General features: G+C 40.8%; 1 protein-coding gene across 2 annotated transcripts in view; it reads right to left on the minus strand.

The window, feature by feature from the left end:
* LRP5 (LDL receptor related protein 5) overlaps positions 1–21651 on the minus strand; it is a 131812-nt gene that overhangs the window by 55108 nt on the left and 55053 nt on the right. For both annotated transcript variants that reach the window (XM_030483861.1, XM_030483860.1), the window contains exons 6-7: positions 17931–18327; positions 17325–17496 (exon numbers count right to left, since the gene is read on the minus strand). In XM_030483861.1, coding sequence (XP_030339721.1) covers positions 17325–17496; positions 17931–18327 — 569 coding nt within the window. The remainder of the gene's footprint in view (positions 1–17324; positions 17497–17930; positions 18328–21651) is intronic.

Consider the following 21651-nt stretch of genomic DNA (forward strand, 5'->3'; position numbering starts at 1 on the left):
CCAGGTTGCTCCAAGCCCTGTCCAGCCTGGCCTTGAACACTGCCAGGGATGGGGCAGCCACAGCTTCTCTGGGCAACCTGTGCCAGCACCTCAGCACCCTCACAGAGAAGAACTTCTTCCTAATATCTCAATCTCCCCTCTGTCAGTTTAAAGCTGTTCCCCCACTAAAGTAGTATCACACCTTAGACTGGGCCGTGCTATTTTAGAGTAGGAGTTCATCAGGACAAAGTACATCTCTTACATCACTTTGCACTAGCAAAAATGGTACCTCTGGGACATGGCAGAGTCTTCTGGAATAACTTCCAATCTAAGCATAAATTTACAGGTGCAAGTAATTTACAGCTGCAGTGATTTCTACACAAGCTGTCACAGGTAGTGACAAGTTGGGTGTTGAAAATTTGCTGAAGTTGACATTATTTTGGTGGGAGCTGTGCAAACAAACCCAAGCAATTCTCTTTGTAATGCTCATGACAAATATTTCACACTTTAACGAAGACATGCATTTCTGTGCTTTCAGTCCAGGTCCTGCTTCATGTTGCTACATGCAGGTAGCACTGACTCTACAATCAGCTTCTGACTGCAGCTTCTCTTTTAAGCATTTTTATTAATTTGACTTAATAATACACCACCGATTCTGTTCTGACAACTGACTGGGGCAGTTGTATTTTCAATTATGAATCTGCGCCAGTAAATCTAGTGTTCAGAAACAGTTACAATGAGCACAGTGAACATGTGGATTTTCCTACACTACTATATGATGACACAATTTCATAGAATCATAGAATGGTTAGGGTTGGAAAGGACTTCAAGATCATCTAGTTCCAAGCCCCTGCCATGGGCAGGGACACCTCACCCTAGACTCTGTCACCCAAAGCTCTGTCCAACCCGGCCTTGGACACTGCCAGGGATGGAGCATTTACCACTTTTCTGGGCAACCTGTTCCAGTGCCTCACCACCCTCACTGTAAAGAACTTCTTCCTTATATCTAACTATATCTAACTATCCTTATATCTAATCTAACTTCCTCTGTTTAAGTTTGAACCCACTACCCCTTGTCCTATCACTACAGTCCCTGGTGAAGAGCCCCTCTCCAGCATCCTTATAGGGCCTCTTCAGATACTGGAAGGCCGCTGTGAGGTCTCCACGCAGCCTTCTCTTCTCCAGGCTGACCACAACTCTCTGGTGAGGCCATCCAGCCAAATCTTTATGCAGCAGCTGGTCCATCCATCAGATCCATGTCTCTCCAATTTAGAGACAAGGATGTCGTGCAGGACAGTGTCAGACACTTTGCACAAGTGTCCACATAGATGACATCAGCTGCTTTGCCCCTATCCATCAGTTCTGTACCCCATCATAGAAGGCCACCAAATTAATCTGGCAGGATTTCCCCTTAGTGAAGCTGTGTTGGTCACCAAGCACCTCATTGTTTTTCATGTGCCTTAGCATGCTTTCCAGGAGAATATGCTCCAAAAATTTGCCAGGCACAGAGGTGAGAGCTGACTGGTCTGTAGTTCCCTGGGTCTTCCATCTTCCCCTTCTTGAAAATGGGGGTTATATTTCCCTTTTTCCAGTCATCAGGAACTTCACCTGACTGCCATGATTTTTCAAATATGACGGACAGTGGCTTAGCAGCTTCATTCGCCAGCTCCTTCAGGACCCACGGATGGATTTCATCAGGTCCCATGGACTTGTGTACATTCAGGTTCTGAAGATGATCTCAAACCTGATCCTCTCCTACAGTGGGCCTAAGGTCTTCATTCTCACAGTCCCTGCAGCTGCCTTTCAAGATTTGAGTGGCTTGGTCAGAGACCCGCTGGTGAAGACTGGGGCAAAGAAGTCATTAAGAACCTCAGCCTTCTCCAAATCCAGGGTAACCAGGCCACCCATTTCCTTCCAGAGAGGGCCCACATTATCCCTAGACTTCCTTTTGGTGGCAACATACCTATAGAAGCCTTTCCTGTTACCCTTGACATCCCTGATCAGACTCAATTCTATCTGGGCCTTAGCTTTCCTAACCTGGTCCCTAGCTTCCCGGACAACGTTCCTGTATTCTTCCCAGGCTGCGTGTCCTTGCTTCCACCTTTTATAAGCTTCTTTTTTCCTTCTAAGTTTCATCAGCAGCTCCTTGTCCATCCATGGAGGTCTCCTGGCCCTCCTGCTGCACTTCCTTCTAGTCAAGACGCAACACTCCTGAGCACGTAGCAGGTGATCCTTGAATATCAACCAGCAGCCTTGGGCCCCCCTGCCCTCTAGGACTATATCCCATGGAACCTTACTAAGCAGGTTCCTGAAGAGGCCAAAGTCTGCTTTCTTGAAGTCCAGGGCAGTGAGCTTGCTGCATGCTCTTCTCACTGTCCTGAGGATCTCGAACTCGACCATCTCATGATGGCTACAGCCAAGGCTGCCCTGGAGCATCACATTCCAACCAGCCCCTCCCTGTTGGTGAGCACGAGGTCCAGCATGGCACCTCTCCTTGTCGGCTCTTCTATCACTTGCAAGAGGAAGTTGTCTTCCACACAATCGAGGAGCCTCCTGGATTGCTTGTGCTGGGCCGTACCGTCCCCCCAACAGATATCGGGATGGTTGAAGTCCCCCATGAGGACAAGGGCTTGTGAGTGCAAGGCTACTCCTATCTGTCTATAGAGAGCTTCATCCACAGAGCTTATCAGTGGAAAGCAGAGAACTATTTTTGCCAAAAAGAATCATAACTGCTTTGCCTTCCAAAGAAAAAAACACCCCCACCCCCCCCTAAAATCACTAACTCATTAAATGGTTCATAGACTTCAATCTCAAAACCATTTAAGAAAATAGGGTCCGCTTAAATTCACACACATTTCTCCATACTGAGCTCCCTCTAGGTGCACTGAAGATGACTAATCATCATGCCACAAGCAAAGTGGATGACACCAATATTGCCATGAGCACGCATACCTCCTACTTCTATACAATGGTAAGAGTGAGAGGATGATATATCAGGCTGGACAGCAAGTTCTAGAGAACATTCTAGACAATATTGCTTCTTTATGGCTCTGCACACACACACACAACGCACACCAAGTACCTATTAAGAAAGGATTTTCTGCATTGCCTCAGACAACTGGTTCAGTGTCACGCCTTCAGATGCGGTCACGGTGGATAGGTTTTCTCAGTTTTACACGAGACACACAAATCTTCTGACTCTTACAGGCATGTAGCTGGAGATCTAAGCCATGAGAGTTAACAATAATGCTACCTCATAAAGTTAGACTGAATAAAAGCAAAGTAAAACCACCCAAATGAACATACAGAAGAATCCAGTAAAAGCAGCGTTAAAATAAAAGCAATGTTTTCATTTACACCTTGCATCACTGGAAAAGGCAATTACATAGCTATTACTGTTCACAGATAACATAGAATTTGGATGAGACTTAAACATCCACTGCTTCTTCTGGGTTATGAGAATCTCACATGACAAGAGCAGAGGGGAACCTGTGGAGATAAACTAGAATATTGACTCTCGACGCTCTTTCAGCAGTTTGGTAAAACCCTCCTTATTGCTATCTAAGTAGGGGGAGGGAGGCCTCAAATCAAACATTTCTTTCACCATAGACACTGGTGAAATTGATGCACTGAATTTATTATTTCTTCCTGATTATATGATAAATTGAAGATCCATTCTGAGATGTTTCAAGACACAAGGGGTTTGAGTGGGGACTCTCCTTATATAGAGCTATGCTAACTGCGTGGGGCTAAATCAGAAGGACCAACTAAAATTAAATAGACTAACTGAATAAATAGAATAACTAAATAGAAGACTAACTGCCTGCGGCTAAAACAGGAATGGAAGATGACAACAGGGTAGCTGGGTTTTCAATCTTTTTTAACCAGCCTGATGAGAGAAACCCCAGGGGAAGGAAACCAAAACCAGTTCTGCTCTCCTAGAGATAGATCTCACCTGCTCTCTCTCCAAGGACACAGCTTTCACGACCAGTGGTTTCTAAATCAGAGGGGCTCTCCTGTGCTTTACCTGCTAAGTGAGAGCAATGGGGTGTTCAGGTATTCTCTAAAATGGGGTGTTCGGACATTCTCAGTCTAAAATGTTAATAATACATATGGCAGAAAGGAGGCAAGTTTTATGCTAGAAGCAACTATCGAAGTTCTAATGATATCCTTTGTGGAAGGTTTCTTCCTGCCTTAAATTTGCCAAAAATGTTTGATATTTTAACAAGGAATAAAACCAGGCCTATAGCTAGAAGAAAGCTGCACTCTGTGCTTGCCACCCATTATACAAATCATAATGTTTTACTTTTCAACAGGATATATATGTATATAATTATTAAATATACATATTATATATAAACACTAAAGATCTTACTGATAAGTTAAAAAAGCACATGATCCAAAATTTCATATAGTCATGAACTAGTGGGCAACATAAATAAAAATAAGCCAAAGCAATATTTGATCTAAGAAAAACTGCAAGTGGGTTTGTTGTTGTTGTGGGGTTGTTTTTTTTAGCTAGAAAGTAACTAAGTCAAGTGAAGAACTAAAAGGCCGAACTAAAAGGCCAGATGAGTAACTGGCAATACACAATCTGATCAATCTCCTGTCCTTCTAAACTATGAGCTCTGCTCAATGAGATTTAGAAAGGTAAAACATCCCATGAAGCAAAGGCACTTTGAGAGGCATGAAAAATTACTGTAAAAATACAAGCTAAAATGGAAAATTTTATAACTGTCAGTGGACAGTAGGTGACATTTACAAAGTGGCTTGAAATGTTGGACAAAAGTCACTGGAGACAAGGCAAGATGAAAAAGCCCAATGTGTTCATACAGTGGCTCACAAGAAGATCCTGCGGGAAACGGAAAAGGCAACAGAAATACCTATGCAAGCTGCAAACACCGAAGGACAGCAGTGCCCCATCATAGGTGAAGTCAGTCACACAATAAAGGTGACAAGGAAAACATATGGCACCCCAGACAGAAACCAGCACACATACAAAATGTAAAATGACAAGGCTAATCAAGATCTCCCAATAGTCAGGATCAAGGGAAGGAAATGACCAACTTGAAGACATTTCTCTGAGAGTTTTTTATTCATGTGTCCATCCAGCTATGAAAAATCCTACAAAGAGTGACATTGACCATCAGCTTTAAGCCAAGAAAATTAAAATTTAGAAAACTACAAAGATATTAAATATTATAGAATCTCTTCTCTCCTTAACCTGCTTAACCTCTTAAAACTGCTTTCCTGGGCTTGCTGAAGAGCACATGTCTTTTTTTGCTTTTACCCCCCTTTTATAAGAAAAATGAACAGCAACCTCATATTACTCCCTCTATTTCCTGTTCGTTCACTGTTGCTTTCATTTTTACATTAGCACTAATGTGAAAAGCAGTGCAAACCATGCACAGGCTAAGCTTTAAAAACTTAAGGTGGGTATTTGTCAACCTTTTAATTCCTCCGTTAAACAAACAAACAAAAACCCCACAACCCACACAACTAGGAATCCATCAGTAATGGAAAGAGCAATGCAAGGAATCTACAGACCCATTCTTTAAAAACTAAGAACAGGGAAAAGAAGACTCTATGAAGAAGGCTGCCCTTGCTAGTTTTTTGAAAGCAGAAAAAAAAAAAAAAGTGGAACAAAAGGTCTGAGGAGAAAATTAAAAGCAGCTTTCAAAATAACACCATACAAAACACCACTGTGTTAGGAGGGAAAAAGAGGGGGGACAGAGAGGGAGAAAAGAAAAACAGGGGGAAATAAAAGATAAAAAAAAAAAGGAAAAATAAAAAAGAAAAAAAGGAGAAAAAGGCCAATCCAACAGCTCAAGTGCTTTAACATTGCCAACTCACAAACCCATCAAACTTTTCCCCCCATCTACTAGGCTTTATTTAATACTACAGTCCTTCTGAAAAGGGGAAGCAGAAGAAAAATTATGGCACTAAATTTGCATAACTGTGCAACACAGGGGATTTATGAGCATTTTTTTTAACAGCCAAATCAGCCAAACAAATTGTCTGCACAACTGCAACAGTAAGCTATTGGAGTTCTTACCATCGGCAACATCACAAGTGAGCTGGGAGAATCAAATCCTTTATTATAAAAATCAATCACAAATCCCATTCTGTTCTTCGATCCCTAAAAAAGAAACCCACCCCAAAACCCAAGTGCTGCAAATCTAGCCTTCTCAGTGAAGAATGAATACCAGATAAAAAGAGAGCCGACAGCTGGCCCAGAGCCAAAAAGAAAGCTTTCAGGCACAAAAATTGCTGAGAACAATGTTTGTTCTGCGCTCAAATTTTTATACATGCAATTCTGTACAGACAAGACGGGCACATCTAGTGACATGGCTAAGAATATACACTTATGATGGAGGATACTGCCTTTAAAAGGAGAAATAAATTAGAGATTAACGCCTTTTTATGAAAGCTGCAAGGAGAAAAAATTCCTGGAGCAATTCAATTCAGCACAAGGAACAAGGTTTCTTTCAAAAAGTCACCCTTTAACTGGGAAGGGCGCTTCTTTGCAGGGAGTCTGAACTGAGAAATACGCAGCTCCTTGCTTTCTATTTATAGTCATTCAGGCAGTGAATAGTCTCATTCCAAATGCCACAAGGCATGCTCACAGCCTTTTATTCCAGAGACCTGATTTGTGTTTCATATGAAAAAGTCCAGCCCGATGGAAAAGGAAAAAAAAAAAAAAAAGAGGGGGAGGAAAAGAGAGAAACGGCAACGCAACATGCAACAGAAACACTTTTTTTCCCCAGCATCTCCTTTATGAAGCTGGTGCTGGAGAGTGTGGAAAAGAGAGATTTTTTAGAAACTTCCCTATGGGAAGGAAGAGAAGTGTGAGCTTTGGAAATGCATGCACTTTTACTCATTAACACTGAATAGCAGTTGCCCTGCAATTTAAGCAAGTCTGGGGGAAGGAGGAAAAGGAGCGAGGGGTGAAAGCATTTCAATTACTTGGCTTTGAAGGACCCTTCTGAATGAGAAAGAGACAGAAAACACTTGTCAAATGCAAGTTCAAGTGAAAGCCACTTCTGCCAATGAAGTGTGCAGATGGCTGTGGGGGTTCCGCTGAACCCTAACTGGGCCTCTATTATGTCTTTATTGCTCACAAAAAGGCAAGGGTCACCTTCAGTTTAGAATAAGTTAGCATCCTTTCCCACAGAATGACTCTGGTCAATCAAGCCAAGCAAAGGAAGTCTTCCTTTGAGTGACTGCTATCCCATCAGAGCACTGAAGAATTTTTAGAAAGGCTAAATAGACACAAAAACCTTTGGTCTCATCTACACTACTGACATTTATCAGAAAAAATTCCCACCATTGCAGGCAATCTTGGGAGAACTAGGGTAGGCCGGTGGTGGCTGTCATGTATTTCTCTTAGATTTCTTTCTCATTAGGGATGGACGATATGAGTAAAAATGGTAGTGACAGCTTTCAAAATTTCACTAATAAGACATGGCATGAAAAGGAAGTTCTACACGCCTGTTTTTTAGCGTGCATTCTTCCAAAAGATAGGAACCCCACCAGGCCAGCCCATTACATCAGGTCTCCTGTTTCTAACTGCATCCAGGTCTGCATGTTTCACAACTGAAAGCTGCAGAAATTTCTGCCGATAGCATGTGTGGTACCACCACCTGCCCTCCCAGCACCGCTCAAGGCAATCCAGCTGGTGCTTTCCAACATTATCTCCTGTGGCGCTGGGAAATACCATCACCAATGCAGAACCTTTAAAAAACCCAACAAAGCTGAAATAGAAGAAAGCTAGAATTTGTGTTTGTGGCACAAAATTCCGTATTTTTAATCTGAAAAGCTCGCACCCAAGGTCGCTAGACACCAAGAAGTGTGCAGTGTCCTTCCCAGCGGGTTCAAAGGATTACATACGAGAAGGAGAGTTCCAGACACTGAAACGTCAAGTATCTCTAATACTTTCCTTCCAAAACAGCAGTAGGAAAACAAAAGCAGGGGAAGGACTTTTTCCCAGTGAAAAATTAGTTCCCAAACTAAGAAAAGTATGATGACAAACCAAACTACCTGATAGGGTACACTGTACATTATTGACACAACTATCCACAAAGTATCAGAGTCAACACTGCTGTAAGACAATATTCATAGGATCACAATTCCTGGGCAGCACAAGTCACCATCCTTCTAGGTCAGAGGTAAGCTGTATGGTAAAGCTCAGTATTATTCTTGGAAGAGAACAGGAGAAAGTAGGAAAACAAAAGCAAAAAGGGGAATAGTCTGTAAAGAAAATTCTTCATAGCTACTGGCAAACAATACAGCAAGTAACTTCAAGATTACGAAGCTAAAAACTCTCTTGACTACCCTACCTGCTAGTCTGACAAAGGAATTCAAAGTTACTTCAATTTCCACAGAAGCCACCTTTTTCTCAGCAATTGGAAAAAGACGTACTAACTCTGTGCCAGAAAAGACATCAGATTCTCATAAAAGGGGGGCTCATTTCCACACTTTATAGGTACAGAAGCCTTCATAATATTAAATACAAAACCCCTCTTTTAAATACAGGAAGTTGATCCCAGCAAGGGAAGTAAAGCAGAATTCCCTCCCTAGCAAGCGGAAAAAGGGTGATTTGATATCAGATAGCCTAAAATAATTCTTCAGGGAGAAAGGAGAGCCTCAAACATGTGAAATTCAAATAATTCTTCAACTTTATAGTTTAATACATCCTCAGGATTTCCTCTTGATAAATATAGCGAGAGCTGCACATACAGAGTAATTCCTGAGCACTCCACAAAGACCAAATTTAGAGGCTGTCTGTCAGTTGCTTGTTTTTTAAGTCATCGCTTTAAAAAAAAGTAGTATAAAACAATATAGTCCCTGGAAAATCAGCAAGATTTAGGAATATTTATGACTATACAGCAACCAAATCGAATGGTTGTACATGAAAATAAGTTCATACTGGTACAGATTCCACTGTGGAAAGACTCAAAGGAGTATTTAAACTAGCAGCTGCCAGTATTTGTGGATTTTTCACTCTGAAGCTAATGGATATAGTATCAAGCTGGCATATAAAAGTTTGGGAGAATCCCTGATCAAGAGCATCCTATGGAGGATCATTCAATCAAATCATTATTTGAGAGTTTTCTACTAGTATATTAAGTGGCATGACTAACACAGGCCGCATCATCTCCTGTATCGTCTGCTTGGGACAAAAGCCCATGCTGTGACTGCTTCCATACAATGGCATTTTGCTGCAAGGCTGGTCTTGCTCTACTTCTTCACAGATGAATATTTCTGGTTATTTATGATGCTGAAGGCAAGGTCAGCTAATATGAACCTTGCATTGGGAATAGAGAGTATTAAACTTTTTGATGTTTTTGAGTTCCCGGAAATTGGGTAAAAGGGGGAGGAGGGGAGGTTTATCCAGTATCTCAGCACAACCTTCAGGAAAAAAATCTCTTTACTACTGAAAAGATTTGCCTTTATTGTGGAAAATCCATTTATGCTCAACAGTACCCCAGATAGCAGTCTTCGCTTCAGATGTGCAGCTGCCTTTTCCATATGCATGGCCTAGACCATGAAGAAAAGAACCAGAGTCAAGACTGCTGAAGAATGGAAAATTACATCTATCTCCAAGAGTACTACTGAACACAGGATGGAATTGGCCAAAGTTTGCACATGTCCCTTATACCAAACACTTTCCTCTTCAACATTGTCATAACTTTCTCTTGCTCGTGGCTCAGATACAAGTTCACCTGCTAGCTAACTCAGAACACTGAAAATGGACAGGAGGGAATTCACCTTGATAAGTTTACCTTCTTCCATTCGGTCAATGAGCCTCTCTGCTCTGCGAACAGTTCCTTACTACATAGCTTAGAGCAGAAAGGTGCAACACATGTTCTGATCAGCTAAAGCATCTCATTTTGTGAACGTGGATCTTATTTTCTTCAGCAGCTCCCACACTTGATTACAGTCCTCTTAAAAGTAAATAAAGTTCATGTGGTGCAAGGTATAAAATGACATATTGAAATTCCTGGTAAAGTGGTAAGCATAATGCAGACAATCTGATCTTGTAATTAGAAGAATGAAGGCTCTATGAAGACTAGAAGGCTCTGTGCTCCTAACCAGGACGCGGACATTGTGTATTAGCAGCTGGCTATATTTCTGTGTTCCAGAAAGAGGCAGTCTCACACTGGCAAATCCTGAAACAGAGTTCAGGGTTTAGAAACACATAACACAGCCAGAAGAGCGTAAGTGTGAAATTGCTCAGTGGTCTGGCCTGCTGAACATTACAGATCATGTCATCTCAGCAGCCTCCGTTCCCCACTACAGGCTGGTGTGTACAAGGCTGGACCAACTGCAATAGAATTATAGAATCACAGAACGGTTGAGGCTGGATGGGACCATCAGAGGTCATCTAGTTCAACCTCCCTGCTCAAGCAAGGTCACCTAGAGCACATTACTCAGGATTGTGTCCAGGCAGCTCATGAATATCTCCCTGGGCAACCTACTCCAATGATAAGTCACCCTCACAGTAAAGAAGTTTTCCCTTGCTGAAGTCCAGGTAGACAACATCCATGTGTACCATGCTCTCCCCTCACCTATCCGGCCAGTTGTCCCATCATAGAAGGCAATCAGGCTGATTTCCCTTTGGGTGAATCTATGCTGACTACTCCTGATCACCTTCTTGCTTTCTACATGCTTAGAGATGGCCTCCAAGATGAGCCATTCCATCATTTCTATGGTAGCAAACTAGTTAAGAAAGATCATTCCAAACACTCCAGAGCAGAAAACTCTCCAATTCTTTCAGCAGAGAAGTTGACATCCCTGCCAGTCTGAACTGAGGTGTTTATTCTTGACTCCAACTCTGGTGATGTGTCTGATGGTGTAAGCAGAACATAGCCAACAGGCAGATGAGACAGTGGGGATTACTGAAGGGGAGAGAATAAAAGACCGTCTTCCCCTATCTGCCAGATTTCCTTCTTCTTCCTAATGGTGCACACCCCCTTTTCACTGAAGAAGCCCTGTCAGGCTTTATAAAATTTTGTAGAATTAGTGAGAATCTGTTTTATTCTTTATGCAACTCTCCACAGACATTTATAATTGTCATCGTTAAAGCACTGAAGTCAAAGATACAGCAATCTTCCCTCCCAGAAAGCCTGTGTTCCATCCCAGCAATATCCCTCTGGGAAAAGCAATCATAACTAATCTGTCATCAGTCTTAACAAAGTCCAAGAAATGCCAGAACCCTGCAACAACATTTTAAGATAGTCCTTCCTCCAAATGACTCTTCCTGCCCATTACACAATGACTATCTGGCTGCTGGTAAAAATTTGTTCCCAAGGTCACCAGTACAGCTTACTGCCCCCTCAGGTTGGAACTAGATGATTTTTAAGGTCCCTTCCAACCCAAACCATTCTTTGAGTCTATCATAGGTAATTATATGACAGGTCTTTGGACACTGCTACGAATATAGCTCTCATGTTCATGTTTGCCGAGCAACTCCCTTCAAGTAAAACAAAAATCCCTACCCACCTACAATAGCATTCGTGCTTGCTGGTTCTTCAAGCGAAACACATAGCAATCCAGAGGCCTAACAGCTATTTAAAACTAATAAAAGCATGGTGGTATATAATGCTCACAAACCACATACACAACCTCCAAAAAAATAACATACCAAATGTCCACAAACATATGCACATGTCACTCCCCCAACAACATAGCTTAATCCCAGGCAAGAAAATAGTACATTGCAAAAAGAAAAACTAGAACTGGCACTAATGGCTGTGTTCAAAGAAGCAACCCTGGTTGCAGAATATGCTGCTGAACAGAGCTACATGAACAGCAGAGATGTATATATGGTTTGCTAGCCCAATTCTGACATATGTTATCCACAGAATTCTAGAATCATTTAGGTTAGAAAAGACATCAAGTCCAACCATTAACAAAGCACTACCAAGTCCACCACTAAATCACGTCCCTAAGTGCCACGTCTACATTTCTTTTAAATACCTCCAGGGATGGTGACTTTACCACTGCCCCAGACAGCCTGCTCCAATGCTCGACAACCCTTTTGGTGAAGAAATTGGTCCTAATACCCAATCTAAACCTCCCCTGGCACAACTTGAGGCCATTTCCTCTTGTTCTATCACATACTACTTAAGAGAAGAGACCAACCCCTACCTTACTACAACCCCCTTTAGGTAGTTGTAGAGAGCGATAAGGTCGCATCTTAGCCTCCTTTTCTTTAGAACAATCCCAGTTCAACATTAACATATATTTATGTCATTATATCATGATACATATCACTTTAGACATGCAGCACTTGCATCTAGAAAGGATATCATTTACAAATGTATTAGAAGCAAAAAGTATAGGATATAGCATATAAATGCTTCACCTAGGGACTGTAGTATAAGCTTCAATTAATAACTTATTTCTAGCAATTACATTAGCTGATAGTTCTCTGCCACAATTCTAAATTGAACCAAATGTCACCAAGAAGTTTCAAAAAAATCACTGAAATTAAGGCTCCCTTACTATCATCAATTTAAGTGATTTTACTACTGCAGCTGACTACTACTGGTATCTGTTCTTTAGATCAAGGAGAGTCTGTATTTCTTATTTCTATATCCATTTCACTTTTTTGTTCTCATGTATTAATATAAATATACAGTGTCGGGATTATTTGCATAAATATAAACCAGGTCTTCTGAAATACACTTGTATTTACAGAAAAATGATGCTTTGAGTTTTTTGTATCTAATTAGAATGTAGTGATAATTTTGTATTAGTTTTTCTCTCCATGAGAGTCACCTGTTTCAATAAAGCACTGCAGAATATCTCCCAAGTATTTTAATACACTACATTGTCTTTTTAATCTTTTGGTGAAAAATGCCAAGGAATTGAAACACACGCACAAAAATGTATTAGTTATAAAAAAATGTCTCACGTATAAATTAAATATTACATTTTTTAGGTCAAATGACTGGAAAACAAAGTGTAATATGTAAAGTACACTCAGGCTTGTTTAGAAAAAGCAGTCTTATATTACTTTAGTTAATTTTTCTCCCCAGTACAACTGACTTCTGCAAAGCCTATTTAAGTAGCACATTGTTCCAAATGTCCTTTTACATTATTTTTGCAGAATGTAATCAACAACAAACTAATTCTAAAGATTGTTTACTTAAATTCCAAGGACAGCCCACATAACTGCATCTTGGAAATTTTTTTCAGTGAAATCCAGCGTTGTAATCTGGTGCTGACTTATACTTTAAACACCCTACAAACTTGCAAAGAATTACTGTACATAATTATGGGTCTTCTGTCCCTCAAATGAAGGACATTTGTCAATAAAAAGGAAGGGGGGAAGGACACGGGGAAGCTGCCAGAAGGGATAGTCTGCGTAACATTGATTCCAAGAAAACTGCACAAACTTAAGTAAAATCATACATAATAACAGGCACCTGAGAATTCAGTAATTGCTCATTATGCAATTATACCTTAGGCATTTTAAGCAAATGCTGAAGAAATAATACATGGGAAAACCTGGCTAACCACAAAATTGTTTTTAAGGAGAATTAGGAAACTCTACACGTGGGTGCCATTGGGTCTTTGCTTCTCTCTCTGCTGGAACCCTGTAATCCTTATTAATCCGCTGTTTGTTCCTGGAAAGTACCTTTTCTCTGTCAGTAAAATCCAGAGTTTCAGTTGGATTAACCCATGTCTCTTAGCCGTGGCCGAAGCTGTATGGACAGACACATGATTTTGACAGACATGACTCAAATTTTTATATGTATTTTTCCTTGCTGTACACTTTGCCAAACAAATTAAAATAATAATAAAAAACAAACCTGGGAACAATGTTACCACGGGTGCCAAATTTGCAGCAAAAGCCCCATAGGCTCCTGTCATGCAAAATTTTGACAAGCCTTGCCAAATGGTTCCTTCAGGATGCAGACTGCTTGTGAAGTGACTGGGCCCTTTGTGTTGCAGCTGAACGCTGCAGATGGGAAGGTTAGGAAAGGGGTTTTTGCCAGGGAAGCAAAACTGCTGTTTTCACCCTATGAAGTTTCACCTGCACAAATAAAACATAATCTCCTGGTAAAGGACAGTGCGTGGTACCCTCAACAACTCTGCAGTCTTCCTTTGTGATAGGAGCATACCCAAAAGTAATGTCAAAATGTGCTACTGAAATGAAACAAACCCACCCCCAAAACAAACAAAAAACCCCAAACCAGAGGCATTTACAGTAAATTTCAAACCCAAGGTCCAGCAAAAATAGGACAGATGTCTCCAGCTTATCAAATTTCCAAGCTGTACAAAGTTCAGACACTGTTTAAGAACTTTGTATATGAACAAGCCTTCCCTGGGAGAGAAAGACTCCCTGAAGATCTAAAATACTAGAAACCAGAGCAGAATGCCAAGCAGTGATACTCACAAATATGCACAAGCTATATTCACTCTTTGTTTTTTCTACATGGAAAGCAGCTGAAGTAATGCCTTGTGATGAAAGCAATTCTCACCTACAAGCAGTTTGTCAGAAAGCTACAGAAAAGGCTACATAGTTCACTTTTCACATTATCGGCCATCAGTCTCAACATTACTTCTTCTCCGACAGGCTTCAAGTCCAACCATGCTCTGCACAATAGCAGAGATAATGGTTTCAGTTTATTCTATTTCGCAATTTCTACACAGTGAGCTTGGATATCCTGAGGCAGGTGAAAGTAGATGGATAGCGGAAAACAGTGGAGATGGTAATTTTCTCCTTTACCTTATCCCTTCTGCAGATCTTTGGTCTCTGGAAAATAGACTCATAAAAATCACAGAATGGTTTGGGCTGGAACGGACCTTAAAGCTCACCTAGTTCCAACCCCCTGCCACGGGCCGGGACACCTTCCACTAGACCAGGCTGCTCCAAGCCCCGTCCAACCTGGCCTTGAGCACTGCCAGGGATGGGGCAGCCACAGCTTCTCTGGGCAACCTGTGCTAGGGCCTCACCACCCTCACAGTAAAATTTTCACAGTAAAAGGTTGCACTTCGACCACTTGGTTGAAGTCTTCCTCCTTTCAGAGCCGCTCAACATAAATCTGAATACAATTTTAGATGAAGAAAGAACTCTCTCCTTGCAGTGTAGCAACAGAGTAAACCACCAAAGACTTCATCAACTTTTCTTTTCTTTTTTTTGCCTAATGAGTTACAAAATAGAGTTACAGCTCACTATCTACTACCTCACATATGCCAATTTTACACAGGTGTTGACAGAGATTAAGTTTATCCAGTAACATGCTTCAAGGCAGTTTTAGGTGCTTACCAGGAAAAAGAAAATTCCTAATTTTAAACTAGATCCACTACAGTATAAAAAGTAAATGTGTATCCTCAACTTGCAGTCAGCTGGTTTCTGTTTCCAATGAGCCGTGGATGCAATAGGCATACATACACATACAGAACAAATCACTGAGACACCAGCTGCACTGGCAAGCCACTGTAATGGCATGCTTTTGGCAATAGAACACATGCATGAGAGAATGAGTTTATGCTGAACGACTTCAACAGCGAGTAAACCCCTTCATACACCATATAGTAAGGTTTCACGCGTACGAGGGCAGTGGAGTAGCTTACTGGGACAATCTAGGGTATCCACAGAACCTCTCAAACACAGAAACCTTGCAGGAAAGGACTGTCAGGTTACAATTATAGCAAGATGGGCAATAAAAGTGAAATACAATCCATCAGATCAATTTGCTTCTACTTTAAAATATTTTCTTAGTGCACTTTCTTTTCGTCTTGCAGCTTCACTGTAACTTACTGTAACAACTTCAGATTGAGGTTCAAAACCCAGTTTTTCCTTCTTAGAAATATAAGCATAACTGGCCAGTAACCGGATGCATTTTTAAAAACAACTATTTTAATTAGAAACTAAGCATTAAGACTGGTGGAGAACACAACAAGGTCCTAAGTAATTGTTTGAGACTTCTTCACAACATCTGGCTGTATTCATATTCTCTATTCGTATCCTCATCTGTCTCAAATTAAATGGACACACTCATGCAAGTAAGCCCACTACTATATACAGGTCTTCAGCAAAACCATCAATATGTCCACAACAAATGTATAAAATGGCTGTTCATCAGTAGTCTTAGATTACACAAAAGGCATGTGCCCTTTTGCATCACAATATTATCAAGCTCTATCAATGTGCTGAATTTCCTCAGTTGAATACTGTTGTTAACAATTCACTGTAACCTCAGAATCTCACAAACACACACTCATAAGCCCAAAAAACCCTTGCCTAAAACTTCCATTTTGACCCTTTCAGTTATTTATCACCTTCTGCTCTATTTGAAACTACTCTGGGACTCAGTTCTCTGCAGCAATATCTAAGCATCATTTCACTTCTGTGGCAGCACAATTATTCTTTCAGATTAAGATTTAATCATGGATACTAATGCAAAAAGAATGAGGAAAATGGCATCTCCTTTAGGAGAAAGTCTCTTGAAACACTGGGCTTCCCTGGTGCAACTGTCAATGTCCATGACTAGACCAATACAGATGCCTGCTTTGACCATATTTTACATTTAAAGCAGTGAATTTCCAGAGACGTTTCACTAACTTACTTCTGGAAGCACATCATAAAAAATGAGCAGATAATTTGTCCAAATTTGTCTCGTGTTTGAGCAACAGGTAGAAAGGATGAATTTGTTACGTTTTTAAGGAAATTCTTTCCAAAGAAAGGGTGGCATAATGGTATCACAATGTCTTCTATCAGACACTCTTTCAACAGTTAAGAAATAATATTGTCATAAATGTTTATAAACATTGTGAAGCGGATTTCCTCTCCTCAAATTCAGAGGTAGAACATCTACCTTGTTTTCAGAGCAGATGGTACATTAAAAATTACTTCTTGTCCATTCATCTGGACACCAGACAAGCATTAAGGTCCTGAAACTTGGCTCTCTAGAGCCCACACATCCACCCTCTCCTGTACACAAACCTTGCATCAAGTCTTTCACATGCAGCAATTTTAGATACTAGTTCCAAGCACCACAGACAAGTCAAAACATCTTTTAAAGAGGTTGTATCTGAATGTCCCAATTTGTTGCAAAAGCCTCAGGTAAAACCTGAGATTTCAAGCAATTAAAATACATTTGTAGCAATGCAGACATAATAAACAATATTTCTTGCAGAAGTTTTCCGAACCACATGAATGTGTTTCCTTTCTTCTCAAATATGTCTTGTTATGCTAAATATCATGTTAATATTAATGAAACAACAGACTCCTCAAAAAAAGCATAAATGTATCCAAGATATAAAGCAGCACATGAGAACTGCACTTGTCTTCTAAGAATGCACCCAAGTATGGCTCTGTTACTCACCTCAATTTTATCTGTTTTTGCATCTCCCCAGTAAAGCTTGTCTTTTTCCAGATCCAGTGCCAAGCCATTAGGCCAACCCAGGGATGTATTCACCAGAACTCGCCTTTCTGAGCCATCCAAATATGCACATTCTATCTTTGGACTTTCACCCCAGTCTGTCCAATACATGTAGCTGTAAAAATAAAAGAGGAGAAACAGTCTATGCATGTAATATGCAAGTCAAACAAGTGTCAAGATCTGTCCTGCTTTTGAAAGAACTTACTAACTTTCTGTTTCCCCAACTGCAGGAGACAAGTTGACTTGAACTACAATCACTAATGACAATCTAAAGTTTGAGCATTATATAAATTAACTGTTGAAAATGTGGGACCAATTCTTTCATAGTTATGATAACACCAAAGACACAGAGAAAAGAAAATATAACCAAACACACAATGTATAGGTTCACAGAAGAACACTATTATTTAGAAGTCGCTTTTTACATGCACAGTATTAAAGAGATAACGCAAGGGAAAGCTAGTTATTTCCAGAACATCTGACAAATTATACACACATCATCTCCCAAAGTGCACCAATCACAGGGCTACCAATAAACACAAAACTTACCCCATTACAGGATTGAGCACTATCGCTCGAGGTTCGTCTAGGTTTTCTGAGATAAGGATCTTTCTTGATGTCCCATTCAACCGGGTCACTTCAATGCGGTCTGTTCCAGTATCAGTCCAGTACAGGTTCCTCGCCACCCAATCCACAGCAATACCATCTGGATGGTTGATTTCTGTGGTTACCAGAGTCTGTGCTCCAGAGCCATCAAGGTAGGCCCGACGAATTGCCCGGACATCATCATCAGTCCAGTAGATGTAGCCTTCCACAGGATCATAGTCTATGGCAATTGCATGTCTGATATTGTCTATCTGCAGAATAATGTCAGTGAAATCTGGCATGTCCAGGGAAATCCTCCTCAAGTCAGTCCTTCTAGCAAGCAGCAAGACTTCTTCAGCACCTGGGGAGAAAACCATTCTGGGTATCATTTTCTTTGCTTCAATACAGTGCAGCAGCTTGTGAACTGCCACTGTCACTATAAGAAGAGATTTCCTTGAAATAAGGACATCAAACTTTCATCAAAATACAGGCTTGTCTGAGCAGGGAGTTATTCCTAATCAGTTCTTCTCAACTAGCTACTTGTGCTGGCACTCTTATTGCACAACTACAGCATCTTTTTCCCAGCCTCCTACACTAATATGGAACACAGCAATCTCTATCTAGAATCATAAAAAACCCAGTAAATTTGGTGGGTGTAGTTCCAAATATTTCGTCATGTTATATGACATTCCTCAGCCCAGCCAAACTTCCCACTAGCTGTATCAGTGCATTAGATGTACTTTTCACACACGAGCCCTACCTAATAAATGACACAGGCTAACAGAAAACTGGAGTATTTTGTAAACAAATTACGTTAATTATTTACTCCAGACATCCCAACAAGAAAGCAAGTTACAACTACAACAAGTATTTGTCATCTGGCTAAAGTTAATGCAAAGATAATTCTAAGGCAGTAGGATTGCTGTTCTTTTCTCTCCTCTATTCTTCCTCCCCACTGCAAAGTTTCACTGCTCGTGGGAAGAGTGCCAAACAATGACAAGCACACTTCAAAGACAAATGACATCTTCAGTGTCATCTTTCTGGCAACTTCTTCCACAGTACAAAACAGGACACTCAGTAAAACGTTTAGTTGCGTAACGCATTTTTCCCATATTCACCCATGCATGCTTCAGCACAGAAAGAGCAATACAAGTATGTGTCTTTCCTACCCTATTATTAAATTGATGCTGTGCAGACTGAAAACTGACAAGGAGTTTTTATCGTTTAGCCACACTCCAAAACAAGAAACCAGAATAAAAGTCACTTGCAGCATTTCATCCAGACCAGCAAACACCAGCAGGAGATAGTAACGTGCACAGTTACCACCTACAGCCCAAATAGAATGAAAATGGCCAACGTGGGACATAACTTTTGAGCCCACCAATAACAACAGAAATTCAAATCCTCACGAGAATATTCTTCTAGGAATAATTCACATCTAGACATGCATATGGAGGTCTGCAGACTTGGAATTTGAATCTATTGCACATCAAAACCAAATTCACATTCACTTTGGGAGCTGGACTGTGCTATTTGCGTATGTATTTTGAAAACAGAGCTTAGTCTTCAAATACTATCTCAGAAGCTCTTAAAAGAAATGGTACTTGGGCTGCAAGGAACGGATCTAGGAAAGCAGCGTTGTACCGTCCCCCAAACAACTTTGCTACACAGCACCAAGGACATAGTTTAATGTGCATTTTGAACTACCTCAAGTCATAGCATCTCCTGAACGAAGGGGTGCTGCACTTCTTGCCATGGGCTACTTGTTCTCACTTCTGTATCACCTCTTCTCACATACAAGCACAGCATGGTTGTGTGTTGCAAACCACACTAAAGAGCTGATCCAAACAAAAATGACCTCAACAGAAATAAAGCCATCAGCCTAAGTTAACAACAGTGAACAGACCGGTTCGCTGCAGAGCTCCACGAACACTTGTTGCAGGCTCTGGGAGAGACAAGAATCATTCAGCAAGAATGCTTCTCCCAGCCAGTGTTAGCTGATGAGGTTTGATAACTACAGCATCAGCTCCACTAACAAACTTTGAGGAAAGGCTTGGGAAGAAGGGAAGCAACAATAACTCAGAGCTCAAAAACCATGTGGAGAAAAGGGAGTAGGGAGAGCCCATTCTTGACAGCAAAGCAAAGGAGATGTCTACCACCAAACTTCCATAATACAGATTTTCTAACTTCAAAAGTTGCAAAATAAAAACTGGTTTTCAGGAAGAGTGTTTCATATGCTTGAAATTTCGGCTTGCTTCTCTGGACATAGCAAAACTATTGTCCAAGCTGAGAAGGTAACAGTCCCAGGTGATCAGACAACTTAAGACAGCTTCATTTCTCCATTGACCCCTTAGGTAAGCACAGCAACAGTTCTTAATTTTTTTCAAGATTCCTTTCTGTTAAGGGAACATTGCACCAGCAATCCTTAGAAGGCACTTCTAGCAAAAACCATTCATTTTCAAAAGTTCATATATCTCCTGGATTTTAGCACCTTTACTAAATAAAAATAATGGGATACCTAAACCAGTATTTGATACTTTACATTATCACAGAATTTGGCCTCAAACACTGCCAGGGATGGGGCAGTCACAGCTTCTCTGGGCATCCTGTGCCAGGGCCTCACCACCCTCACAGGGAAGAACTTCTTCCTAAGATCTCATCTCAGTCTCTGCTCTGTCAGGTTAAAGCCATTCCCCCTTGTCCTGTCACTACAGGCCCTTTTAAAAAGCCCCTCTCCAGATTTCTTGTCGGCCCCTTTAGGCACTGGAAGCTGCTCTAAGGTCTCCTCGGAGCCTTCTCTTCTCCAGGCTGAACAAGCTCTCTCAGCCTGTCTCCAGAGCAGAGGTACTCCAGCCCTCTGAGCATCTTTGTGGCTTCCTCTGGACTCACTCCAACAGGTCCATGTCCTTATTTTGGGAATTTTATGCCTAAAAATGTTGGTTTACTTCCTGAAGAGTTGGGGGGGGGAGAGGGGGGAATCAATCAAGCAAATATTTTCTTGAAAAAGACCATTGTGTATAGAAATCTAATATATAGCTTATACCTCCTCTTCTACCATGCTTCTTTGCTAGATGTATATTCCAACAAGTAATCTTTTAAAGATTAACTAGGTATAATGCAAACAGCATGAAGGAAAGGTGAGACTATCAACTACCTCACTGGAACTACTTCAGAGTACATCAAATGTGAGAGAGTTCCCAGACAGCTATTTTAAAAAGCTATCTAGGAACAAAAGCAGTCCATAGTCTGTGATGCTGTTCTCATTCTCTTCATCTAGGATTACCCCAGGAACAGTGGTCTTGGAGCTACACTGATACTTCTGGCTTAGAAAACAGGTCAAAATCAAGACAATATGAAAAGCATCAACTTTAAGCAGAAAGGGAGAATCTTCAAAATAGTAAAAGGTTGTATTCAAAACCGATCTATGCTGTGTTAAATATATGGTATTTCTATGGAGCCTGTTCAAATAGAAAGCCTTTCAGATCTCTTTTGTTTCATTAACTATTTGTGTCGACATTTTGTTAGAAGTACTTAAATGGTATCAAGTCCCATGGTACCAACTATCACACACACTTCTTTTTTTGACACTACCATCTCCAAAGAACTTACAGTGCCACCAGACACTGTTTTGTTCAGAGAATGTTAGCTTGACCACACCAGAAGTGAAAAGGAACTCAGGTCTTAT

The sequence above is a fragment of the Strigops habroptila genome, chromosome 4 (genome assembly GCF_004027225.2).
Source record: "Strigops habroptila isolate Jane chromosome 4, bStrHab1.2.pri, whole genome shotgun sequence".
NCBI lineage: Eukaryota > Metazoa > Chordata > Aves > Psittaciformes > Psittacidae > Strigops > Strigops habroptila.